We start from the raw sequence: 19,762 nt of genomic DNA on the forward strand, positions 1-19,762 counted from the left end.
CATAGAAGTGAATGGAGCTGCGTGAAAATCGCAAACATCCGCAAGCAAGTGCGGATGCGGTGCGATTTTCACGCACGGTTGCTAGGAGACGATCGGGATGGGGACCCGATCTTTATTATTTTCCCTTATAACATGGTTATAAGGGAAAATGATAGCATTCTTAATACAGAATGCTAAGTAAATTAGGGATGGAGGGGTTGAAAAAAATAAATAAATAATTAAACTCATCTCATCCACTTGTTCGCGCAGCTCGGCTTCTCTTTTTTCTTCTTCTTTGATGACCTGGGAAGAAAAAGGACCTTTGGTGACGTCACTCGCTCATCACATGGTCCATCACCATGGTGATGGATCATGTGACGGACCATGTGATGAGCGCAGTGACGTCACCAAAGGTCCTTTTCCTCCCAGGTCATCAAAGAAGAAGAAAGAAGAGAAGCCGAGCTGCGCGAACAAGTGGATGAGGTGAGTTTAATATTATATATATTTTTAACCCCTCCATCCCTAATTTACTTAGCATTCTGTATTAAGAATGCTATTATTTTCCCTTATAACCATGTTATAAGGGAAAATAAAATCTACACAACACCTATCCCAAACCTGAACTTCTGTGAAGAAGTCTGGGTTCGGGTCTGGGTACCAAACATGCCGATTTTTCTCATGCGCGTGCAAAACGCATTGAAACGCTTTGCACTCGCGGGGAAAAATCGCACATTTTCCTGCAACGCACCCGCATCTTTTCCCGCACGTCACCCGCAACGCCCAGTGTAAAAGAGGCCTAACTGTCTCACAGTCAGTCAGAAGCAGCTACAGGATCGTAGAGGACATTACAGAGACGTTCTGACCTGTATGTTTGTGTACTAAGTACTTGTGCTAAAATAGAAACTTTCTATGTAGCTGTGCTATCTCTTTAGTGTCTCTCTTGGAGTTCTGTCTAACTAATGCTGCAGCTCACACCCCTCCCTATAGACTTGAATTGACACATGTAATATTACCAGAAGTAAAGCATTTTTCTAAATTAAAAACAAGGAGGAATGGAGTGGTAAACCGCATAAAACATAGAGAGCTAGACACTTCTCACTGATAAAACATATTAAAAAGTTTCTTGTGATTGCTTGTATTATTGAATTTTGCAAAGTTGTGTGAAAAGTTAGTGACCATTTAAAGGAAAAAGCTAATACAAAAATCAGCCTCTGCTTAAAGCTAGTTGAATGATGATATTTATAAGATATGATCTTCATATTTCTGCTGTCCATTATGCATTGTACTACAGAACACTTTCAATACATATAATGTGAAACTTTGTCAATAATGACTACATAAAGCATAGGTCACATTTGCACGTAATAGCCAGGACCATTGCATGGCCTGATCTATGTTAACTAAGTCTATTGAGTTCAATATGCTGTAATACTTAGAGTCAACGGAAAAGATTTATCTCTATCGCTTTTCAGCTTGTTTGGAGGATGTCATAGAGTTGGCTTGTGAGGATGAAGAAGTTGGCAATGGTGGTGACAGCACCAAGTCTCTGGTGGGTAGTGTGTTTCCCATACACTGAGACTCATCCTTTATAATATCAGCAGAGGACACCACAGAGTCTTGTTCGGGGTCACTTCCTCGTCCTCTCTTCTTGTCTTCTTCCTTCTTCCACTTCATCCTTCGGTTCTGAAACCAGATCTTTATGTGTCTTTCGGTCAGGTTCAGCATGACGGCCAACTCAACTCTCCTTGGCCTTGAGATGTATTTGTTAAAGAGGAATTCTTTTTCCAGCTCCAGAAGCTGTGCTCTTGTGTAAGCTGTCCTTGTTCTCTTATTTTCTTCTTGTTCCATCATATATGAGCCACCTGCAATGGAAAATGCAAAATTTATAGAGGAATAGTATTAAAGGAATCAACTTAGACCAGGTCTTCATGCTGGTTGCAACTTCAACATTTCCCTGACGGGTTGCATGACAATCACAAGAACTCAAACAGGGGTATAACTATAGGGGAAGCAGGGGAAGTGGTTGCTTTAGGGCCCAAACTCAGAAAGGGCCCACCCAGGAGGAGGACTAAAAAATGTTATTGTCAGGGGACCCCTCAACAGTATGATACCATGACATTATATACAGTGACACTGTAGGAAATAGACTGAGCGGCACCCGGGCCTCGTCTGAGAGCATGATCTTGACTAGCCACAGGATTGGGGGTTCAATGGGAGTCGGGAGTTACAAATAAGTTTCTGGTGGGGGGGGGGGGACCTCATTGAAAAATTTGTTGTGGGGCACAGTCATTTCTAGTTACACCACTGAATTCAAACATGGTCAAGTTCTTTTAGAAAAGGCAAAGCGACATCCAGTTCCAATGCTACCTTTATTTGAGCCATTATACCATGATCGTATGCAGATATAGCAGCAATTTGTCGACCCTACTTAAATTGCTGGGTCTCGACAAAGATCCAGCTAATAATGTGCTGCCATATCTGTAACTATTTACTTCTTTGATAGAGTCCTTGTAATAGTCACAAATTGTTCTGCAACTTTTTGCCTCACATACAGGAGTATAGCTTTGGTGCAAATGAGGCATGTGGCTAGCATTGAAGGCAGAGGGAAGTGGTATAGCCGAACACTATCTCTGCTAAAGAAAGCTGTTGATGTCTCAGCCACCCAACATCGATTCACTAGACTGCTGGGACAGTTTTGTTGCAATATGCCAATAATCATGGCAGAAGCTGTGAGCAAACTGCTTGATCCCTGGCACTAATGTGTGTAGGACCTGCAGAAAGACCTGTGCATATATGGTCACATGACCATATGTGTGCAGCTCCTGTTACTGTTGGAGGACCTGCACAGATATAGTCACATGACCATATCTGCACAGGTACTGAATCCAGAATGCAGAGCATCAGTGAGGCACCACAGAGGGGCAGAATGTGAGATGTTGTAGGGTCTTGTCTGAGCTCTGTATTCGTTTAGAAGGCTTGGTCTGGGGTCTGTAAGTTTGGGACACAGCTCAGGGACTATGGTCTATTTAATTTGCCACTGGACACGCTTCATCATTTAAGAAAGTTGCTGATGTAGCAACCACTCAGCCTGGGGCATTTACACGAGAACCTCTCGACTGCATTTACCCTCTGACAAGCTCTCTTTAGCACTTACCCAACCCAGGGGTCTGTTCGCACATTGTTCTCATATCCGTTTATAACGGAAAACTTTATATTGTGAGTATGTGATATATAAAATCTCTCAGGCAAACACTAAAATGTATGTTGATCAGTTAGAGTTATTACTCTAATATATATCAAGGAAGCTGATGTATCTATAGGGCCAAACAATCCAAAACATGCCAAAAGAATGTCCTTTTGAGATATTCTGCAGAGGTATGCATTGGTATACTTTTTCACTGTATCGACTAGCATTATAGACTTTGCTACAGAGACATCCAGTAAAACAAAAGTATAGCATGAAGTGGGATACGCATATCCTGTGCATATGCCATAAAGGTCTATGACTTGGCTTATATTCAGGTTAGGCCATCAACAGTCCAACACCCTACACCCCTGCCAATCAGCTGTTATCTAGTAGCTCAGACGCCAGAAGATAAAGCCAGAACTATCCATTGTGTAGTGACTGAAGCTGATCATTACAGCGCTGATCATTGAAATGAATGATAACCAGCTCCGTCCACTACAGAGTGGTGTAGTTCTGGCGGTAACTTTCAGCACCGGAGCTACTCTGAACAGCCATCTGGCAGGGATACAGGGTGTTGGACCCCCCACTGATCACATATTGATGGCCTGTCCTGAGCATAGGCCATCAATAGTAAAATACTGGAACATCACTTTCACCTATAGGATCTCAATGTTGGTTCTCAGTGATGCTATCACATGACGGTCTTCAATTTCCACTAGAAGTTTGTGGTTAAAGACTCAGTTCAAAGAGAAAACAACTGATGACTATGTACAGATATAACATCATGTAACATGATTGCAGTAATAGCTTCTTGTGATTAGTGATGAGCGGCAGGGGTCATATTCGAATTCGCAATATTTTGTAGAATATTCGTTGAATATTCATGAATTTGAATATTCGTTATATTCTACATTCTTTTTTTGTTACTCGAAAATCGGCAAGGAAATGATCGCGTAATATGCGAATATTACGCAATCAATACAGGCTTGGGTCAAAAACTAATATATAGCATTATAGAATATAGTGCTATATATTTGTTTTTAAGAATATTCAGCATTTTTTTCCATCTGAAGTCATGATTCCTCCCTGCTTAAGTTGCTTGACAAGCAAATTAAGCAGGGAGGAATCACAACTTCAGATAGAAAAAATGATCGAAGTTGCGATATTTGAGATAAATATTCGTAATTTGAATATTCGTGCTCAACACTACTTGTGATGTCCCTTCTCTTGTACATGATATCCTCTCATCTGTATCTGTCAATCATGTAACCCTCACGTCTCCTTCCGCTTTCCTTGTAGATTGTAATCCCTCATGGGAAGAGTTTTCTCCTCCTCTGTACTATTCTGTCATTCAATTACTGTAGCTCATGTTTTTCCAACTTATGGTTTGTATTATATTATGTATGTAAACCCTTTTTTATAAGTACAATGCCCTGGAAATAAAGGTGTCTAAAATGTATAATAATCATAATAAAAGGCCATCACCTCCTGTCTCTGCGACTGCAGGATGTCTCTTGGAGGTTCTGATACCAATCCTGTTTTAGTAAATGCTTGTGTTCCCCATGAAATAGCAATTCTCATATTTAAGTTTCCTGCCATTCTTCTGGTACTCCTCCTAGAAATTTATGAAAATGAATGTTACCATTCCCCTGACACTAGTAGCACTGATTGGATAGTGCTAGAGTATACAAAAACACCCAACTAGTAACACCAAACTATGAAGTTATTTATGCATTTTAGGAGGATTAACAGCGGAATGGAACAATGCCTATTTATGCTCCAGTACTGCTACTTTTTAGATACTTTTTGAATACTTTTTAGAACTTAAATACTTTTTAGAATTGCTTTTTAGGCCCAATGTGTGTTTTTTTTTTAAGGCAGATCATCTTTGATACTTTTTTGATAAACAGATTTGATTTCAGGTCTATACAACATTCTTCGGACTGGAGAGCCTCCCTAACAGCTATCTCTTATAGTACTTATAATCCTTTATGATTCGGTTTTAGTACTTTATTACAACCTGGTTATAAAGCGCATTACTGTTTTTGTTGGAACAGCTTAGGACTATCTCTGTCAGATACAGTTGTTAGCTAAGCAAACTGAATATCACTTGTAGGATTCCTTTTCTTCCTGCGGGGGTCAGTAAAATGCAGTATTTAACTGTATGCAAGTGCACATACCTGCCATAGACTGCCATTAAAAAAACATACACACCAAAATTACTCACCAAATGTGGCATAAATTTAGCCTTAGGCTGACCTTACACTTTAGATAGTCAGCTGAACATTCGCTTGGCTGACACCCCGGTCTTAGCTGAGTGTACATGTACTGTCAATGGAGAGAGTGGCATAAACTGCTGCCAGGCTCCTCTAGAGGTGGCTAATGTTCCATAAGAACAAAAAGATTGGACATGTTGAAATCCAGTAGTCCCTCCATATTTACCATCAGGGGAGAGTCCCCATAAACATTAAATGGTTGTCAGGTTCAGTTTTAATCTATCGTGTATGGCCAGTTTTAGACATTATTATTAAGAGGTAAGTAAAAATAAAAGGGTCTGATTATTATTTTTTTGTCTGATCTGGGGTCTGAATTAATGTTGGCGTTTTGTCTGTGGGCCGAATTCATTTTGGGGTCTAAACTGGGGTTAGAATTCCTTTTCACTGGCAATTCTAGGGTCTGAATTCAATCACCACGCAACAAATACATTTTAATACATTTTGAAGTATGGGATCTGATCAGAGCTGCCATTGGATAAACCACAACGATTTGTCTTCTAGAACCTTGGACTTTCCAGGTTCCTTTCTGATGTCCAGCTGAACCTGTACAATCTAGTTTCTCATGTTCAGCAATTAAACTTTAGAGTTTATTGATTGACTCTAAATAAAACCTGGCGCCCGTGTAATAATCATTTGTTAGGTTTGACTCATGTTTGATTAGATTTGTCTTTGTATACTCAGTGACACAAAACATGAAAGTTCATGTAGTATCTGGAAAGCTATGAATTAGGTATCAATTGCCTACAATTACTGTTCTGGCATTGTTTATAGCAAGTGGCGGCTACACTGTGTATTTTCAGTGACTTGAGATTTAGAATAACCAGCATCTGACCATTGCAGAGACATTCCAGCCGATGACATTTCTCACCTGTACACTAGATAAGTGAAGATTATTAGATTGGTGGGTGTTTGACCTCTGGGACAGAGATTGTTAGCACATAAGTACGCAATCCCCCCACTTGTATTACCGTAGTGAGTATTCCAGATGGGCGATGTATTTAACCACTTACCTATGTCAGCCTTAGTTACAGGAGAAATCAGAAATAAATATTAAAAAAAAAGTAAAGTTAAATGTCCCCCAAAGGTCATGTATAACACACAGTGTAAATAAATAAAAAATACAAAATAGAAAATTTATTAAAAAAATGCCACCACACCCTACACTGCAGCTTCTAGCCCCGCCCCCATTGACCATACTCCATACATCACATATATAGCAAAATTTTCATTATGGAAAGGGTCATAATAAAAACTAAAAGCTAAAAAAGTTAAAACAAAAAAATACAAAAATAAAAAATATGATAAAAATAAAGCCCCATATTTCACCCCAAAAAAAGGTGCAACAGTTATTTACATAACCAAACAGAAAAAAAGTTATGACTTTCAAAGCTGCATGTGCTAAAAAGAAAATACGGAAAATGTACCTGGTCAGGAGGGGAGTAAAGGGCCCAGTCTTGAACTGATTAATGTAAATCTTTGAATGTGAACTTCAATACATTTAAATAAACTGCGCTGATTAGACTACAGGTATGTTACTGATTCCTAGCAGATGGATACACTGCTTTGTTATTCCCACACATTAGGCTAATATAACCATTAATAACTTAAAAATAACTTAAAAATGTGCAACATTTTATGCTGATTAATTTCAGACTAAATCTTCATAGAGGTCGTCCCATGTTTCCCCTTATGATAACATTTTGTCTGCCTACAGCAGCCACTAGGAGGCTGAATGCTCAATACTAGATGTAAAACCTTAAAAAAAAGGGAACCTGTCAATGTAATTGTACTTGCAATCTGCAGACCTCATGTTCTAGAGCAGGAAGAGCTAAGCAGATTGATATATAGTTCTGTGGGAAAAGATTCAGGAGGATCTGTATTTAAATGATTTAAATCTCTGCTCTTTCTAAGCTTCGGTAGGGTTGCAACTGAAAAAAAAAAAAAAAAAAAACTTTACAGAATCATTTCTGACAAAACTATGTATCAATCTGAAGGATAAGAATGCAAATAGTGATTTTTTTTCATGCGGCTACACACGTGTAACGTTTCGATCCCATAGGACATTTGTCATACTATTGCCGCGTAGAGAAACAAAAGAATGAAACAGGCGCTAGGGAAAGTGTGTTAAAACACAAGGAGTTGAGAGCCAGGTTCATTCTTTTGCTTTTCTACAAAGCAATAGTTTGATGAAGGTCCACCAGGATCGAAACATCACATGGGTAGCCACATGAAATGAATCACAATTTGCATTCTTAACCTTTGGAGTGCTGGAATTTCCTTATTTTACGTCTTGGGGTGGGAGCCCATTTCTAAGCACCCACTGTCTACTGGGTCACAAGACTCTGTTTAAGCACATATACATCTGCTCAGCGCCTTCTGGTCTACAACAAGTTAATCCATTGATTTTAAAGGGCAATGCACAGTCCTTAATTTCACCTGCGGTGGCCCTGCAGGGAAATTGAGCTCTTAGTAAGAGGCTTTCTCGCAGATTGCAGCTGATTATTGAGGGTCCCAGCAGGGACGATTTCTGATCACCTTATTGTCAAGAAACACTTTTAACGTCTAAGTAGAGATTGCCCAATATGGGGTACCTTTATAAGTGGTTGCTACAGGAAGAAATAATTTACCCTCTCTAAAGTGGTTACCTCTCCCAATGGCTGTTTCTGAGTACTAGGAGTACTCTAGGTGCAACCTTGCCTAATGATCCCAGGCACCAGTCAGACCCCCCAAAATTACATTTTTGCGGTACTATTACCCTTCTGAGGTACCCTTCCAAGGTACCACTTGGAACCGAACCCGAGTTCAGGAAATTGGTTTTTAGAGTAGAAATTGATTTATAAAGTTATTATGCGAAGTCTCGTAATAACTTCGGCTCATAGGAGCCAATACATTCTAATACTGTACATAGCGCTCGCTCCGTACAGTATTCAAACAAAGTATTATGTGAATCGACTTCGGATGTTTCATCCAAAGTCGATTCGCTCATCCCTAATGAACACTTTCGGGGGGAAGTGTCACCGCCAGTTCTGTGAGAAGGTCTGACAGACGTTCTTCTCTACCTCTTGTATGACGTTCTTTGTTTTGGTTTCACTTATTTTGACTAATCGTCTTATTTTATATTCCCTCCCATACTGCCTCACTTTGCGGTTTATACTAGTTCCTGGATGAAGTGTTCACTGCTGGAGGCTGCTGCTGCTGTTTGCTCAGATAAGTCTTTTCCTTTATTGTGTTTCCTTGCTAACTTGATTCTAGGTGACCCTGACTCCGTCCGTATTAAGTGCAGGGAGCCGGTGGTCGTGTCCCCTCACTATTATAGGGTTTTCAGGTGTCACACAGTCTTAGGTACGTGGGCATGCAATCGTCTACCATTGAGACCCTTGCATGTGCATAGCAGTCAGGGAGAGCTCTTTGGGTTTTAAAAGGCTCACCTATATGCTCCTTAGTTTGGGATCAAGCCAATCAGGCGTTTATTTATAAGTTCCAGCTATCTGCAACCTTACCCATGACAGGAAGTTTATTATGATTGCATTTTACTCATTTTGGGATAACAAAAACAAAATTTTTCCATTAGTGTTTATTAAAATATTTCTACAGTTTTTGTCCTAAAGTGTTAAGTTTCAGCCTGCAGAGTATTTACTTTCAGTTTCACACAGAGTAACATGTTTCTGCTCTGACAGCTGGATGTATAGCCTTTATTTCTGAATTCTTGACAGCTCATAAATAGAGATGAGCGAACTTCTGTTTTAAGTTCGGCGTCTAAAGTTCGGCTTCCGGTTAGCGGAGAATCCCGATCTGGAACCGGATATGGATTCCGACTTCCGTTGTGGTCCGTGGTAGCGGAATCAATAATCGGCCATTATTGATTCCGCTACCACGGACCACAACGGAAGTCGGAATCCATATCCGGTTCCAGATCGGGATTCTCCGCTAACCGGAAGCCGAACTTTAGACGCCGAACTTAAAACAGAAGTTCGCTCATCTCTACTCATAAACACTCATTATAACTAAGTTCTTATCAAACTGATAACAATATGGCTTAAATAAATATTTATGAGCTGTCAGATGTTCAGAAATAAGGGCTTTGCATCCAGCATCACAGCAGCAACGTGACAGCTCTGTTTAAAATTTAAAGTAATATACTCTGCAGGCTGAAACTTAACCCTGTAGGCTTAAAACAGTTGAATTTTTTTTTTATTAAGACCAATTGAAAAAAGATTTTTTTTAGCCCAAAATGAGGAAAATGCACCTATAAAAAATTTGACTTTAGACTTTAAATGACTGTTATGGGCCTTTTCTCGGCCGCCTACAAAAATTATTTGCACTATGTGCATTGTAGCCTCTATTATTACTTCAAAAGGGGGAGGGGGGCTAAAGACCCCTTTGCCACATAAAACACCAGTATTATGACTGGCACATGGTAAATGGAGGGCCCTGTTTCAGCTTATGCATTGGATTATGGTCTAGGAATTGTAAATGACATCTCTCCATCTAGCCACCTATCCTGGAGTGGTTTTATCAGGTAGAGATCTGGCACATGCCTCACTCCACTGCCTCCACTGATCTGTGAAAGAACACATGTATAAGAAATACACAAAGGTCCTGAATTATGAAACTTGTCTTTACTTTGAAGCAAATTGCAGCTTTTCAGTCATTTTACTTGTAAGACACATTTATCAATAGTCTGTAACACGCCAAGGTTATGTTTTGCTCCTGCTGCGTCAGTTTCAGAAATACAGCTGTTTTGTGGGCGTTCCTATGGGCCTTGGCTGCTAACCTTATTTATCATAGGGAAAGTCCCAAAAAATTGTCTCAACTACACTCCACTACCAACCTGCCATAGCTGTGGCAGGTGAAAGTAAGTCAGAATGTGATAATTTGTGCTTAAATTAACATACACTGTGCGCCACTTTCAAACATTTTGCTAACAAATTATTACCTTTACATCAATAGACAAATGTGAAGACAAACTTCAAATTGTCCCCAGTTGATAAATCAGGGCCAAAGTTTCCTACTTTATACTTTATCCCTGTGTTGATCGAATCTGTTATGAATTTTCCCCAAAATCTGGTTTCCAGCACTATGGGACACTATGGGCATCTACTAGGGGCACTATATAGGGGCATTTTATATTGGGACACGTTATGGGGGGAACAATAGGGAAGGGGGAAAGATGAGCACTATGGGGTCATCTACCGGGGGCACTGTATAGGGGCATTTTTTACTGGCACATTATGGGGGGCACTGGGGGGATTTGGCCTCGTGAGGTCAGTCGGGGGGGCAGCAGGCCACTGTCGGGCAGTGGAAGGTGGGGGGGACCCCACAGGCTGTGAGCAGGATCTGGAGAGGGAGGAGAGGGGAGGAGATTCCTGGCTGTAGCCTGCTGTTGTCTATTGTATAATGTCAAGCAGGCAGCCAGGGCAGGCACTCCCCTCTCTGTAAGATGTGTAGAGCCGGGCTCCTCCATCCAGACCTTAAATATTGCGCAGCTCCTCCTCCACTCCTCCTTTGGCGCTTTCAGGACTAGGAGGGAGGAAATGAAACTGCAACAGCTCCTACCACAGAGCCACGTGGGGGGCAGTCTGTGAAACAGAACTGGATGGCGAGTCCAGTCACAGGGAGGGAAAAATAATAGTTTGAGTACAGTAGCTTTATGTCGGGGCACTGAGTATTAAGTGCAGTGTGTCTCTTAGAAAATTTCACTGGTATAACTAATATATGGTATACGTTCCACCTGTCAAAATCAAATCACTGTCGTTTGGAACGCTACATTTCTGTTAAAACTGTTACTTTATTAATCAGAAAAACAAAAGGGAAGGGGGACTAACCTATATTAAAAATTCTAGGACACCATCCATTCAGTATAGGGTCGATATGAGGACCTATGAGCCGCATACACGGTAAATGCAACTGCGGGTGGGGTCACTAGAAATGCCGCAGGCTAGTGCTATACTGCAAGTGAAAGCAGAGGGCCATGGGGCCGTGCTAATTGATTCCACAGAAGTAAGCACTATGGCGCGGTCAGAGTGCTCTGAATCACTGCCAGCTCATGGATCCCTCGACTAAAGTTATGGATAGACTAATCCAGTGATAAACATCTGCCTGCAGAAGCCGATCTCAATTGAATCCATCCGTTCATGTGAAACGGATGTCTAAGAATCGGCCCTGCAGACACGAATCACTGGATCTAAGCTAAGCTGGGTGAAACAGACAGATCTGGATTGCTGTTGCTCATCTACCTGCAGAGGGCTGAGAGCCGCAGACCTCAACTGCAGTGTGAGCGCAAAGCAGATACATATGAACATTAATTCATCCCCACACCACACTCGTGCTAATTGATTCCACAGAAGTAAGCACTATGGCGCGGTCAGAGTGCTCTGAATCACTGCCAGCTCAGGGATCCCTGAGCTGGCAGTGATTCAGAGCACTCTGACCGCGCCATAGTGCTTACTTCTGTGGAATCAATTAGCACGAGTGTGGTGTGGGGATGAATTAATGTTCATATGTATCTGCTTTGCGCTCACACTGCAGTTGAGGTCTGCGGCTCTCAGCCCTCTGCAGGTAGATGAGCAACAGCAATCCAGATCTGTCTGTTTCACCCAGCTTAGCTTAGATCCAGTGATTCGTGTCTGCAGGGCCGATTCTTAGACATCCGTTTCACATGAACGGATGGATTCAATTGAGATCGGCTTCTGCAGGCAGATGTTTATCACTGGATTAGTCTATCCATAACTTTAGTCGAGGGATCCATGAGCTGGCAGTGATTCAGAGCACTCTGACCGCGCCATAGTGCTTACTTCTGTGGAATCAATTAGCACGGCCCCATGGCCCTCTGCTTTCACTTGCAGTATAGCACTAGCCTGCGGCATTTCTAGTGACCCCACCCGCAGTTGCATTTACCGTGTATGCGGCTCATAGGTCCTCATATCGACCCTATACTGAATGGATGGTGTCCTAGAATTTTTAATATAGGTTAGTCCCCCTTCCCTTTTGTTTTTCTGATTAATAAAGTAACAGTTTTAACAGAAATGTAGCGTTCCAAACGACAGTGATTTGATGTTGTCAGTGTGTCTCTTACCTTCATCCTCAAAAATATAATTTCTGTTGTATGGTGTTTGTTGGGAGTGGCCTATTATATGTAGGAGGGGATTATAACAACGGGCAGGGCCTAAAATATTGCATGGCGCTCGTAGCGCGCCCCCTATTATTTCTGCTCGGACCCTCCCTAGACAACGTTTCTGGGTGCTCCTCTGTTTCCAACTAGTTATGTGCGAACCTGGCTCATTCATCTACATAGCTCATATTCATTGTGATCCCTATCTCCGTAGCGCATTAAAATGTATTGCCTCTGAAGAGGCTCTTTCAATATGGCTGTTGGTAACGCGAGAATTCATTAGTCTTGCGCATGCGCTGCTACTGTGAGTAGTGGTGCATGCATTCATGTATTACACAGCGAATATGAACCCAGATTTGTGAAGGCCGCCACAATCATTAATGAATTGGGGTTATGTAATACATTAAGGCATGCGCCGCTACTCACAGTAACGGCACATGCTCGATACTAATGAAGTCTCGCGTTAACAGTGGCCATATTGAAAGAGTCTAATCGGAGGCAAAACATTTTAATGCATGTATGAAGATAGGCATCATAATGAATATGAATTATGTAGATGAACAAAATAGTTTTGGCCAAAGCAGGACGAGCTGATTTCGCTCATCACTACTTTCAACAAATCTAAAGTTTTTGGGATTCCTTCACCACAGATTGATCAAAATGACCTCTGCCAGTTTACATATCAGAATACAGTGAAGACGACATGAAGGGTCACATAAGTCCATCCCAAGTCACATAAGGTAGGGAACAATGCAACTTTAAACTCCACCCTGACCACTGTCCCTACCTACTTTGACAATCCACCCTGAACGGCAGCCCCCAACTGGTCAATGGTCCCTAACCTGGATAAGTGCACAGGACCTAAACTAGGGTGGAAAGAGAAGTCAGACAAGTCAGGTCGGAACCTGTCACGGCTGAGGATGGGGGAAACCCTCAGCCGTGCGATGGTGGAAGATGGTCGCTGCTTGACCAGGACAACAGGATTAGGGAGCAGGTCACCTCCTATCGCGTCCCTAATCTGACCCTAACTCCTAGCTGCATGGGCCGACCTTTAAGGTAGGAGGACCCATGCTCAGGAACCTCGGAGCCCTAACTCACCCTCCGACAGGTCCCTGGACTAGGAGTCAGGGTAAGACAACCTGTTCCTTCTGGATACGGAGGAACAGGAGTCTCACTGGCCAAGATGCAAGGAAGGGAGAAAAAATACCCTATGGCAATGGCAGGTAATTGCCACAAGCATAACACTCACCTGCCACAGACACAAAGCCTGGAACCCATGTGGAAGTACTGACCACAGACAACAGGACTCAGCACACAACACACAACACACGGGAACCCAGGACCATAGGTGCAATAAAGAAACATAAAACCAAACACATCTTCAAGACACCAAACGACATATTTTCTTTGCTATGACCAGAAGGATGGCCCCCACTGGCAGTTGGTAAGTAACCAGGAGGATGTCTCCAGCCAGCATAGCTGAAGCACCCTCTCTGGCTACTGCCTACAACTGAGGCTATATAGGGCCAAGAGGCCACACCCAACAATCACATACACAGAAAGGGAGTTAACCCTTCCAAAACCACAGAAGGGAAAACACAACTTAAAGGGGAAGTGTCCAAATCCAGCACACACTGTGGCTGTGGCCGCCGGCAACGACATGGGTGGCAACCATGTCCAGGGAGTCAGCCCCGAAGGCCGGGACAGTGCCACTACATGTACAACTCCAACCAAACGTTGCCACGGGCAACCACAGTGTAGGAAAGGTGTCGGTGCACACCACACATAACACAGAGTGCACACAGACATACAAAAGTGCATACAAACGCGCACACAACTCCAAGGGAACCGCACACATAGCTGTTGTCCGCAGCAACCGCACTTGAGGCTAACAACATATGCCTCCAGCTGCGGTTGAAACAACAACCCAAAAACCGCGGGCAACTGTATGCGGCTCCCAAGGAGTCATGGCCATAAACATGGTCGTGACACTCCCACCCCTCAAAGCCCCCCCCACAAAAAAAAAAAAACTCGTGAGGGACTCAGACAAGGGGATAGGAGAAGGAAACGTCCACTCTCAGGACATGGTTCCCAGGAAGTCGCTGCCAGCTGCATCCTCTCCCAGCACACACTCAGCCAGTCCAGCGAGGCCTGCAGCCCGACACAGCGACACAGGGGAGAGAACCACTGAGGATGGACGAGGGGACTCTCCACTCACGTCCCCACTCCAGTCGCTGCCAGCAGACACTCCTAACCAGCACGCAGCCAGACCACTTACGGAGTGCTGCCAGCAAACGACCAGAGATGGGAACATGGAGAGGGACGAGGGATCACCAACACGGACACGGAAGGTAAGGTGGCGGGGAATAAGCCACCAACCGTGCCGTAAACGGTGATCCCCCCAGAACGCTCTCCCTCCGGAGAACGTGCATGCAGGCCACAAGGGGATGGCACTGCATGCTGCACCCTCTTTCGAAGGTGTGCACCCGCACACCAAACAAACACAAACGGTGCAAAAACTCAGGGGACGCCAATTCAAAGCACGGTGAAGGGATGGCGGGGAAACGCCACTCACCGCGCCGTCAGTGACAAAACCCCCATAACGCTCTCCCTCCGAAGAGCGCGCATGCACCCCATCAGCCTATGGCGATGCATGCTTCACCCTCTTTCGAGGGAACCAGGTGAGGAGCCTTTCTGGTCATACTGTCACGGCTGAGGATGGGGGAAACCCTCAGCCGTGCGATGGTGGAAGATGGTCGCTGCTTGACCAGGACAACAGGATTAGGGAGCAGGTCACCTCCTATCGCGTCCCTAACCTGACCCTAACTCCTAGCTGCATGGGCCGACCTTTAAGGTAGGAGGACCCATGCTCAGGAACCTCGGAGCCCTAACTCACCCTCCGACCGGTCCCTGGACTAGGAGTCAGGGTAGGACAACCTGTTCCTTCTGGATACGGAGGAACAGGAGTCTCACTGGCCAAGCTGCAAGGAAGGGAGAACAAATACCCTATGGCAATGGCAGGTACTTGCCACAAGCATAACACTCACCTGCCACAGACACAAAGCCTGGAACCCATGTGGAAGTACTGACCACAGACAACAGGACTCCGCACACAACACACGGGAACCCAGGACCATAGGTGCAATAAAGAAACATAAAACCAAACACATCTTCAAGACATCAAACGACATATTTTCTTTGCTATGACCAGAAGGATGGCCCCCACTGGCAGTTGGTAAGTAACCAGGAGGATGTCTCCAGCCAGCATAGCTGAAGCACCCTCTCTGGCTACTGCCTACAACTGAGGCTATATAGGGCCAAGAGGCCACACCCAACAATCAGACACACCCCGTGACTCACACACACAGAAAGGGAGTTAACCCTTCCAAAACCACAGAAGGGAAAACACAACTTAAAGGGGAAGTGTCCAAATCCAGCACACACTGTGGCTGTGGCCGCCGGCAACGACATGGGTGGCAACCATGTCCAGGGAGTCAGCCCGAAGGCCGGGACAGTGCCACCACATGTACAACTCCAACCAAACGTTGCCACGGGCAACCACAGTGTAGGAAAGGTGTCGGTGCACACCACACATAACACAGAGTGCACACAGACATACAAAAGTGCATACAAACGCGCACACAACTCCAAGGGAACCGCACACATAGCTGTTGTCCGCGGCAACCGCACTTGAGGCTAACAACATATGCCTCCAGCTGCGGTTGAAACAACAACCCAAAAACCGCGGGCAACTGTATGCGGCTCCCAAGGAGTCACGGCCATAAACATGGTCGTGACAGAACCAGAGAATAAATATCAGATTTAGAATGAGAAACTAACTCGGAGTCCAATACCAGACAGTATCAATACCAGGAAGTCACGTCAGGAGTCAAATCAGCAGATAAGGTGAAGTCAGGAGTGGTTCAGCAGTCAGATATCCAGAGGTATAAACAGTAGAGTAAAAAAAGGCAAGGAATACCAATCACAGGCAACTGTGGCCAGCTTTAAATACCCAGTTTAAATACCCCACCAACAGGAAACACATGATGGCGGCACTGAGCCTAATTGGCCCGACATCCCTGCTCCCTGAAAGGCTGACCAACCCCAGCATCATTGTGGCTGGTTTCCACAGTAACCAAACAACATCAGCGATGCTGCCATAGCGAGGCCGGGATTCTGTGGGGATGCAGTCAGGTAAGTACATGACAATGGGTTTGCCATAATACCTTATAGTCAGCCTCAACCAATCACAAGAGACTAGACTATAGCTGTGATGTCTGTGTGTGTTTTCTCGACTTATATAGTGGAGAGATAGCATATCTGTTAGGATGATGAAAAAGAACTTAAAACACAGAATACAATGAGGTTTTACAGTAAAGATTAGACAATAGCTAGTTAGATTTTATAATTAACACCTTAAGGACCCTTCCAATTTTTCACCTTAACCCCTTAAGGACCAGGCTCATTTTCACCTTAAGGACCAGGCCATTTTTTGCAAATCTGACCAGTGTCACTTTAAGTGCTGATAACTTTAAAACGCTTTTACTTATACAGGCCATTCTGAGATTGTTTTTTCCTCACATATTGTACTTCATGACACTGGTAAAAAAAAGTCAAAAAAATTAATTTTTTTGCATAATAAAATACCTAATTTACCAAAAATTTGGAAAAATTAGCAAATTTCAAAGTTTCAGTTTCTCTACTTCTGTAATACATAGTAATACCCCCAAAAATTGTGATGACTTAACATTCCCCATATGTCTACTTCATGTTTGAATTATTTTGGGAATGATATTTTATTTTTTGGGGATGTTACAAGGCTTAGAAGTTTAGAAGCAAATCTTGAAATTTTTCAGAAATTTACAAAAACCCAATTTTTAGGGACCACTACAGCTCTGAAGTCACTTTGCGAGGCTTACATAATAGAAACCGCCCAAAAATGACCCCATTCTATAAACTACACCCCTCAAGGTATTCAAAACTGATTTTACAAACTCCGTTAACCCTTTAGGTGTTGCACAAGAGTTATTGGCAAATGGGGATGAAATTTGAGAATTTCATTTTTTTGCCTAATTTTCCATTTTAACCCATTTTTTCCACTAACAAAGCAAGGGTTAACAGCCAACAACAAGACTGTATCTTTATTGCCCTGACTCTGCCGTTTACAGAAACACCCCATATGTGGCCGTAAACTACTGTACGGCCACACAGCGGGGCGTAGAGTGAAAGGTGCGCCGTATGGTTTTTGGAAGCCAGATTTTGCAGGACAGTTTTTTTGACACCATGTCCCATTTGAAGCCCCCTGATGCACCCCTAGAGTAGAAACTCCATAAAAGTGACCCCATCTAAGAAACTACACCCCTCAAGGTATTCAAAACTGATTTTACAAACTTCGTTAACCCTTTAGGTGTTGCACAAGAGTTATTGGCAAATGGGGATGAAATTTGAGAATTTAATTTTTTTGCCTAATTTTCCATTTTAACCCATTTTTTCCACTAACAAAGCAAGGGTTAACAGCCAAACAAGACTGTATCTTTATTGCCCTGACTCTGCCGTTTACAGAAACACCCCATATGTGGCCGTAAACTACTGTACGGCCACACAGCGGGGCGTAGAGTGAAAGGTGCGCCGTATGGTTTTTGGAAGCCAGATTTTGCTGGACAGTTTTTTTGACACCATGTCCCATTTGAAGCCCCCCTGATGCACCCCTAGAGTAGAAACTCCATAAAAGTGACCCCATCTAAGAAACTACACCCCTCAAGGTATTCAAAACTGATTTTACAAACTTCGTTAACCCTTTAGGTGTTGCACAAGAGTTATTGGCAAATGGGGATGAAATTTGAGAATTTCATTTTTTTGCCTAATTTTCCATTTTAACCCATTTTTTCCACTAACAAAGCAAGGGTTAACAGCCAACAACAAGACTGTATCTTTATTGCCCTGACTCTGCCGTTTACAGAAACACCCCATATGTGGCCGTAAACTACTGTACGGCCACACAGCGGGGCGTAGAGTGAAAGGTGCGCCGTATGGTTTTTGGAAGCCAGATTTTGCAGGACAGTTTTTTTGACACCATGTCCCATTTGAAGCCCCCTGATGCACCCCTAGAGTAGAAACTCCATAAAAGTGACCCCATCTAAGAAACTACACCCCTCAAGGTATTCAAAACTGATTTTACAAACTTCGTTAACCCTTTAGGTGTTGCACAAGAGTTATTGGCAAATGGGGATGAAATTTGAGAATTTCATTTTTTTGCCTAATTTTCCATTTTAACCCATTTTTTCCACTAACAAAGCAAGGGTTAACAGCCAAACAAGACTGTATCTTTATTGCCCTGACTCTGCCATTTACAGAAACACCCAATATGTGGCCGTAAACTACTGTACGGCCACACAGCGGGGCGTAGAGTGAAAGGTGCGCCGTATGGTTTTTGGAAGCCAGATTTTGCTGGACAGTTTTTTTGACACCATGTCCCATTTGAAGCCCCCCCTGATGCACCCCTAGAGTAGAAACTCCATAAAAGTGACCCCATCTAAGAAACTACACCCCTCAAGGTATTCAAAACTGATTTTACAAACTTCGTTAACCCTTTAGGTGTTGCACAAGAGTTATTGGCAAATGGGGATGGAATTTGAGAATTTCATTTTTTTGCCTAATTTTCCATTTTAACCCATTTTTTCCACTAACAAAGCAAGGGTTAACAGCCAAACAAGACTGTATCTTTATTGCCCTGACTCTGCCGTTTACAGAAACACCCCATATGTGGCCGTAAACTACTGTACGGCCACACAGCGGGGCGTAGAGTGAAAGGTGCGCCGTATGGTTTTTGGAAGCCAGATTTTGCTGGACAGTTTTTTTGACACCATGTCCCATTTGAAGCCCCCCTGATGCACCCCTAGAGTAGAAACTCCATAAAAGTGACCCCATCTAAGAAACTACACCTCTCAAGGTATTCAAAACTGATTTTACAAACTTTGTTAACCCTTTAGGTGTTGCACAAGATTTAATGGAAAATAGAGATACAATTTCAAAATTTCACTTTTTTGGCAGATTTTCCATTTTAATATTTTTTTTCCAGTTACAAAGCAAGGGTTAACAGCCAAACAAAACTCATTATTTATGGCCCTGATTCTGTAGTTTACAGAAACACCCCATATGTGGTCGTAAACCACTGTACGGGCACACGGCAGGGCGCAGAAGGAAAGGAAT

At 43.1% G+C, this 19,762-nt stretch overlaps 1 protein-coding gene across 1 annotated transcript in view; it reads right to left on the reverse strand.

Annotated features, from left to right (window-relative positions):
• Positions 1-1,437: 1,437 nt before the first annotated feature.
• PDX1 (pancreatic and duodenal homeobox 1) overlaps positions 1,438-19,762 on the reverse strand; it is a 47,247-nt gene continuing 28,922 nt past the window's right edge. The window contains exon 2 of the mRNA XM_044288080.1: positions 1,438-1,841. Coding sequence (XP_044144015.1) covers positions 1,438-1,841 — 404 coding nt within the window. The remainder of the gene's footprint in view (positions 1,842-19,762) is intronic.

The sequence above is a fragment of the Bufo gargarizans genome, chromosome 3 (assembly GCF_014858855.1).
Source record: "Bufo gargarizans isolate SCDJY-AF-19 chromosome 3, ASM1485885v1, whole genome shotgun sequence".
Taxonomy (NCBI): Eukaryota; Metazoa; Chordata; class Amphibia; order Anura; family Bufonidae; genus Bufo; species Bufo gargarizans.